At 33.8% G+C, this 7,527-nt stretch overlaps 1 protein-coding gene across 4 annotated transcripts in view; it reads left to right on the top strand.

Moving 5' to 3' along the window:
* The window catches only part of LOC107748061 (RNA-binding protein Musashi homolog 1-like), a 54,382-nt gene that overhangs the window by 35,084 nt on the left and 11,771 nt on the right, over window positions 1-7,527 (top strand). For all 4 annotated transcript variants that reach the window (XM_016562713.1, XM_016562715.1, XM_016562716.1 and 1 more), the window contains 4 exons: window positions 1,693-1,741; window positions 3,421-3,503; window positions 4,419-4,536; window positions 5,413-5,493. In XM_016562713.1, coding sequence (XP_016418199.1) covers window positions 1,693-1,741; window positions 3,421-3,503; window positions 4,419-4,536; window positions 5,413-5,493 — 331 coding nt within the window. The remainder of the gene's footprint in view (window positions 1-1,692; window positions 1,742-3,420; window positions 3,504-4,418; window positions 4,537-5,412; window positions 5,494-7,527) is intronic.

Consider the following 7,527-nt stretch of genomic DNA (forward strand, 5'->3'; position numbering starts at 1 on the left):
CACACACACACACACACACACACACATATATATTATAGTATAAAATATATATAATTATATTTTAGAAAGTTTATAATTATATAAATGACACACACACACACACACATATATATTATTATATACATTTTTGCTTCATCACTGAAAACATATTCGTCTCTCTTGTCAAAGTTTATTTGTCCAGTACTATTCGTTGCAACCATTATTCAGCTCCTCGTCTCTCGCTCTCTGTTCTATTCATGAAAGGAGAAGCGAGGGAGGGGGTCAGTTCTTCTAATTGAAATTCTTTGCAGAGTCTCCATGGGAATAGTAAACTTTGGAGAGGGTTTGAAGAGAAAGGGGGAACAGGACAGAGAGAGTTATTGAAAAGATTTTCCCCACAAACTCTGAAGGCGGGAGGGATTGGAATGAGAGATGTTCATGTAAACCATGACCAGTGGACATGGACGTCCATGTAATGAGTGAGAGAGAGTTTCATTTCTGAGCCGGTTTCTCTGTTGTATTCTCCACAAACAATTTTCTTAGGGTTGCATGGAAAACCTAGAAATGTCGGGGAAGTTGAAGGCAAAGTCTGAAAAAGTTCAAAGTCTTGAAAAGTCATATAGCGAATATTAATTTGCCTAATTATTCTTGGCTCTAAAATATTTTATTAGCAATCTGTAACATATATATTTTTTTAAATCAGATTTTTTAGTTTATTTCACTTTAAAATATTTTATCAGTTTGAATTATTTATGTGAATCTCTATAAAAAAAATTTTTTTTTAAAAATTGTGTAAAAACGTGTAATGAGTAGAAATTGTGTAAATAATGGAAATCATGGGAATTTCTATGGTCAATATTTATACTTTGCTCTAAAATATTTAATCAGTTTGAAATGCTGCTTGTGTGTAAATCACTGTAAAATTATTATTATTATTATTATTATTACACAACAGGATATCAGGGAATTTTAAGACTTGGAAATGTCATGGAAATTTTTATAGTCAATATGAAATTGTCTAGTTATACTTTGCTCTAAAATATTTCATCAGCTTCATTTGTTTCTTGTGTGTGAATTTCTATATAAAAAAAAAAAAAAAAAATTAAATCAGATAATCATGCGCAACAGGATATCATGTAATTTTAAGACTTGGAAAAGTCGTGGAAATTTCTAGTCAATATTCATTTCTAATTCATTTCTTGTAATTACAGAAATCATGGAAATGAATTGGACAAAATGAGTGCACCAGTTTCCATCATTAAAAATGTATGTGCAAATCAAATCAAGCATTTAAATTAAGCATTTTGAAGTGCCACAAAGAACTTCTATTTTGTACCGCAGACACTCTTTTAGTTTGCCATTTGATGTCCAGTGTGACATCTGTGTCTTGAAGCAAACCCAGTTGTGAACCGCTGATCTTATGAAACATCAAGAAAAACAAAGAGGGCTGTTTGCTGAAGCTGAGGTGCTTCAAAGTGTTCACAGCCATCGCTTTCTCCTCTTTTATGTCAGCCCCTTTCTTTTGCTTCCATCCATATTCTCTTTCTTCTCTTTCTCTCCGTCCATCTCTCTCTCTGTTCCCCCTCCCCGCTCGGCCCCTCCATCTGCTGCCCTTCTCTGTTTCTCCAGAGCCTCACAATAGAGCCTCATGCTGGGTAATGGCTTAGAGTGTCTCATCCCTCTCTTTTGTGTGTGTGTGTGTTTTGTCTGCAGGTTGATGACGCGATGCTAATGTTTGACAAAACCACCAACAGGCACAGAGGTAAGGCAGCATTCAGGCACGCACACACGCAAATGCACACACTCGCATTCAAAGCCTCATTGAGTCATATAATTATACAACAGCAGTCAAGTGTCTACATGCTTCTGCACTCATTCAGGAGCTGATGTTAGAGCTCTTCTCTTCTCTTCTCTTCTCTTATCTTCTCTACTCTACTCTACTCTACTCTACTCTTCTTGAACTTAAGGAATATTTTACTGCTCATTCATAACTCAAGAAAAGTAATGGAGTTCTCATTTATACTTGAGCTTCTGTATCAACATCATCTCAGACATTTCTCCTAAAACTCTTCTGAAACAAAAATCCATATATGATATAAAAGATATACAAGTATTTAATATATTATAAACTATGGATGGATTAATTCTCTTAAGTCCTTTCATAGCTCATAGTTCAGGAGACTTAATAGAGTTACATATCATTTATATTTCAATATCAACTTTGTCTCTTTTTCTTAAACTTTTCAGTGTAACATGTCTTGATTGATGTCTAGAAATATTTAGAATGACTTGAAATGAAAGAGATCTAATTTGTGTTATTTTCCTGCACTTGTTAAAATATTTTACTGCTCAAAAGTTACTCATTCATAACTCAGGAGATGTAATGAAGTTCTGATTTATTTATACTTCTGCTTCAGTATCAATCTGGTCTCTCAGACATTTCTCCTAAAACTCTGAAAATGAAAATCCATATATGATAAAAGATATCAAATAATATATAATATAAATAATAGATTTCTTACTAAAGTCATATTAATGTTGCTAACTAAACTAAAGTTGCTCATTCATAGCTCATAGTTCAGGAGACTTAATGTAGTTACATTTAATTTATATGTCTGAATCAGCTTTGTCTCAGATGCTTCTCTTAGAATTTTCATTGAAACACATCTTGATTCATCTCTAGAACTAACTTGAATAATTGGATCTTAAAGAGATCTTAATCTTGATTTATTTTCTTGCACTTCTTGCTCAAAAGTTTCTCATTCATAACTTAGGAGATGTAATGGAGCTTTCATTTATACTTATGCTTCAGTCTCAACTTGATCTTTTCTTTTCGAGAATTAAAAATAAAAGATGCCGCTCAAAAGTTGCTCATTCATGACTCAAGAAATTTAATGGAGTTATACTTCAGTTCAGAATCAATTTTAATTTGGAGAAAGAAAAAAAAAAAGATCAAACATATTTATAAAAATAAATAAATAAGTGCACAAAGGTTGCTCTTTAATAACTTGATGAGGTCTCTTCTCTGCTCCTCACAGTCTCATGTAATCTCTGTTCAGAGGCATTGCTAAAGTTCATATAGGGTAATATGGGTTTGGTGTTGCTGAGCTGGTTAGTGGTTCAGAAGTTAAACCGTCATTCACTTTGGCAAGGAAAGTCTGATTGACAGCCGGTGGGCGGAGCCTGTAGTGAGTGACAGATGAGTGGGCGGGATCGAGTAGCACAGGTAAATGCAGCAGGTGAGGAGTTAATCTCCTGACAGAATGGACTGAATATATGAACAGATGTAAACAGAACAAAAGACAGAGAATGAGAAAGGAAAGGGGAAAGGTCATGCCAGGATTGGATCGGACACAACTGATAAACACACTAGATTCAATGTTTGAAAGCAACAGCATGTTTGTGATTGGTAAAGAGTGCATGTGTGTTCTTGCTCTGCAGGTTTTGGCTTTGTGACCTTTGAGAATGAAGACGTGGTGGAAAAGGTCTGCGAGATCCACTTTCACGAGATCAACAACAAGATGGTGAGAGTGGGTTCTGCTATGAAACGCTGTCTGTGTGTGTGTGACTGCGTGTTTGATAGGTTCATGATATGTGTCAAATGTTTCTCCTAAAATTATTTGCAAAACAAAAATCTATATGTAACATAAAAGATACAATCTAAAATAAAAGATTGAATAAATTCTGTCACTAAAAGAAATTTAAATTGCTCAAAAAGTACTCTTTTATAGCTCATTTAATATACACACACATTATTTATATATTACTTATATATACTTATATACAGTGTTTAAATAACTGGAAAATCCAAAATATGCATTAGCAGATTTTGTATATGAAATATTTAACGGTAAAATATATATAAAAATGGAAAAAAAAGTATAAAATAATATATATAGGAAATGTATTAGCAAAAAATATGCATATATAATATATATAATAACTTCAATAACTTGCTGAGATATTAAAGAAATCTCATTAGTGATTTCTCTTCTGTGTCTTTACTTGAGGAATATTTTACTGCTCAAATGTTGCTCATTCAGAACTCCAGAGACTTAATGGAGTTTCTTAGTTCTTAGACATTTAAGTATCAAGTTTGTCTCAAATGCGAAATTCTTAAAAAATAAAAATAAAAATTGAAACAAAGGATCAAAAAATCTTTATATCTCATCTCATCTCTTTTCTTCTTGTACTTGAGGAATATTTCACTGCTCAAAAGTTGCTCATCTATATTTATTTTTTACTTATTCTTCAGTATCAACTTAGTCTCAAGAATTAAAAATAAAATAAAAGATAATAAATATATTTTCTTACTAATGGAAAATAGGGTTATATTTCATTTAAATTTCACTGTCAGTTTTGTGCTTAAAACGTTTGAAACAAGTCTCAATTGATGTCTAGCGATAACTAGAATAGAGATCTCATTTGTGATTTTGAAGGTGGAGTGCAAAAAGGCGCAGCCGAAGGAAGTGATGTCACCGACAGGTACGGCACGAGGCCGCTCCAGGGTGATGCCCTACGGCATGGACGCCTTCATGCTGGGTATCGGCATGCTGGGTGAGTTGAAAGCTGGAAAAGGCTAATAATCTCAGTGAACACTTCTATATGAGCAAACCCAGCATCAGTGCAGCGCTGCAGTCCCGTCTGATGAGAGTCTGCCGCTGCCTGCTGTTTACAACGGGGAACTGCACTCGTGTCTGCGTGTTTGTCAATGAGACACAAATCAGAGACGAGAACAGAAAAACGGGGAAAATTTTTTTTTTCAAAATGAGTAGAATTACTGTCATTCTGTGGGTGGGGTGAATTTACAAAATAAACATTGCAAAATACATCAAATACCCATATAACAGTTAAAACGGGTGTTTTTATTTTATTTATATTAACAATTAATAATTTAACAGACACTAAGGAAAATTCAATAATTATGAATAATAATGAAATAAAATAAATAATATTGAAAATGATTAATTTATAATTTAAGTTAATTTATTGATCTAATGCAACAGACATTAAGTGCCGAATATCTCATTTCCATTAGTAGTTGAGGAAGAAAAGAGAAGCTGTTTTCTTCTTATTTGTGTTTAATACATTTTAAATCAATTGTAAGCACATTTTATTTCTTGCTTTTTGTTTTTATTTCTTATACATCTGTTATGATTATTTTATGTTCTAAAGCATTTACTAATCTTAGTTAATGCTAATCTCAACATTTACTAATACATCATTAACATCAAAATCTGTTAACATTAGTTAGTGCACTGTGAACGAACTAATTTTTTTTAACTAACATTAACAAAGGTTAATAACTGCTGTAATTATTAGTTCATGTTAGTTAAAGCACCAACTAATGTTAACAAATGAGACCTTATTGCAAAGTGTCACCAAACAATCCTGAATTGCCTTAAACACTATGCTTTCTCTATTCATTTTCAGGTTACCCAGGGTTCCAGGCGGCCACTTACGCCAGTCGTGGCTACACAGGAATCACACCGGGATACACATACCAGTTCCCAGGTAAGTCCAACTTCCCTTGTTTCCATCTGTAGAGAACTTTCTCAAATCCAGTCATCCACTGCAATGTCAAAATGCATTATTTTATCTCTTACAAGAAAGGAACAGTTTTTCCTCTTATCTGATAACTGCACATTTGTTGAAGTGGATTTGATCAAAACACACTCACAAAGACAGTAGTTTTTAAAGCTGCGTGTGGATTTCACCGGTATAGTTGATGCTTTTTGCCATGCGACCCAGCAAGACATTTCAGAGAGAATAAATATTTTTCTCTGTTCTCAGCACTACTCAGACTGTAATTGTTTCTCAGGTGACGTCACGTCAGTAAAAAAAAACATTTGCATGGTTCCTCTGTGATAAAACTCGAACAGGGCACGATAGACGCTGTCAGACAAACCAGAAAGTAGGAATTACACTTGATCAGTAACATGACCTTCAAAATGGCATTGACAATAGTTGACCTGTCGCTGCCAATAGGCTAATTTGATTATGCTTTCAGCTACAACCTGTAAATGCTGAAAATATATTGTGTCCTATTTGTCCAAATAAGGCTACTGAAAATCTATGCTATATACTAACGATAACTAACGATGTACTATATCATCAGTGCTTAAAGTGGAAAAAAAGAAGTGCCGGTACCCCCCCAAAAAAAATACATAAATAAATAAATTGTCATAATTCCCAATGCATGTATATAATGCCGAAAGAAAGAAAACTGTTAAGAGCATTTTTTATATAAATAAGCACCAGTTAAGCGGTGATACCAAACAGGACCACAGGGAGACGCCAAAAGACCACTAAACCTGCTGCCTTGACCAGACTGTACATGCTACTATACAGATCCATTCAGAATAACTAAACCACTGACCAGCGCATAATCTAAAACACCTTCAGCCGGCATTCATTATAAAACACCCAGACACTGACGCTTTGACTCAGTACCGGCAACATGTCAGAAGTGCCGGTACGCACGAAAAAGTGCCAGTACACTAAAGACTAAAATATTGAAGTGCCGGTACTGCGTATCGGTGCGTACCGGCCCACTTCAAGCACTGTATATCATAATACACTTAAAGATGTAAAATTGATTTGAGATATATTTATGTATTATTTATATATACTAGGGGTGTAATGGTTCATGTATTCGTCCCAAACCATCGCTGTACTGACGTCACGGTTCGGTTCATGCAGTCAGACGACAAATACAGAACTGGTTTTTAGTTTTATTTTGGCCGATCTCTATTCCAGGATTCAACACAAGCTGCATTGCAATCATTTCCCAAAATCTAATTTGAGTGGAATTTTTATGAAGTCTGTAAAGAGGAGAAAATACTGTACCAGGCAGATCAAGCTCACTGTTCGCGAAACTCGAAATATAATGACAAATATGTGGGGGTTTATATGAATGTATCTCTGAGAGGAACTGACCGTCTTCAAAAATATTGTCATTTTATATGTCATTTTTAGGGCTGCCACTAACGACTATTTTTATTTCGATTAATCTATCGACTAATTTGTCGATTAATCAATTAATCTAAACGATTAATTTCCCGCAAAAAATCTACAATTTTAAAGAACATTTTATTAAACTTGCAACTTTGCCATTCAGTAGTGTACCATAAAAAAGTATAAATGTAAACAAGCCATTGACGAAATGAAAAACTAAAAGAGTAAAAATGTAAACAAATCTAATAAAAATTAAATAAAAAGAAAATAATTACAAAAGTCTGAGAAAGTCAGCATGTTCTTAATGTCAATATATCCACATGTTCTGGGCTTCTGTTCATTACAGCTGTGAGTGAAACTATAAAGGGGAAAAAACATGTTTCAATTAACCCCACTAGATGGGTTTTCACATTAAATAAATGCAATGTTTAGAGTCCACTAGAATCGAGTATTAAAATTGTATTATTAAAAGTTATTACCGTATTGTCCCGAATATAAGACGATATTTATTTCTTGGAAATACATCTGAAAAAACGCAGTCGTCTTATATTCAGGGTCTAGACTTTGACATGTCAATAATACACCCACAAC

Source organism: Sinocyclocheilus rhinocerous, unplaced genomic scaffold (assembly GCF_001515625.1).
Source record: "Sinocyclocheilus rhinocerous isolate Xijiao unplaced genomic scaffold, SAMN03320098_v1.1 scaffold2063, whole genome shotgun sequence".
Lineage (NCBI taxonomy): Eukaryota > Metazoa > Chordata > Actinopteri > Cypriniformes > Cyprinidae > Sinocyclocheilus > Sinocyclocheilus rhinocerous.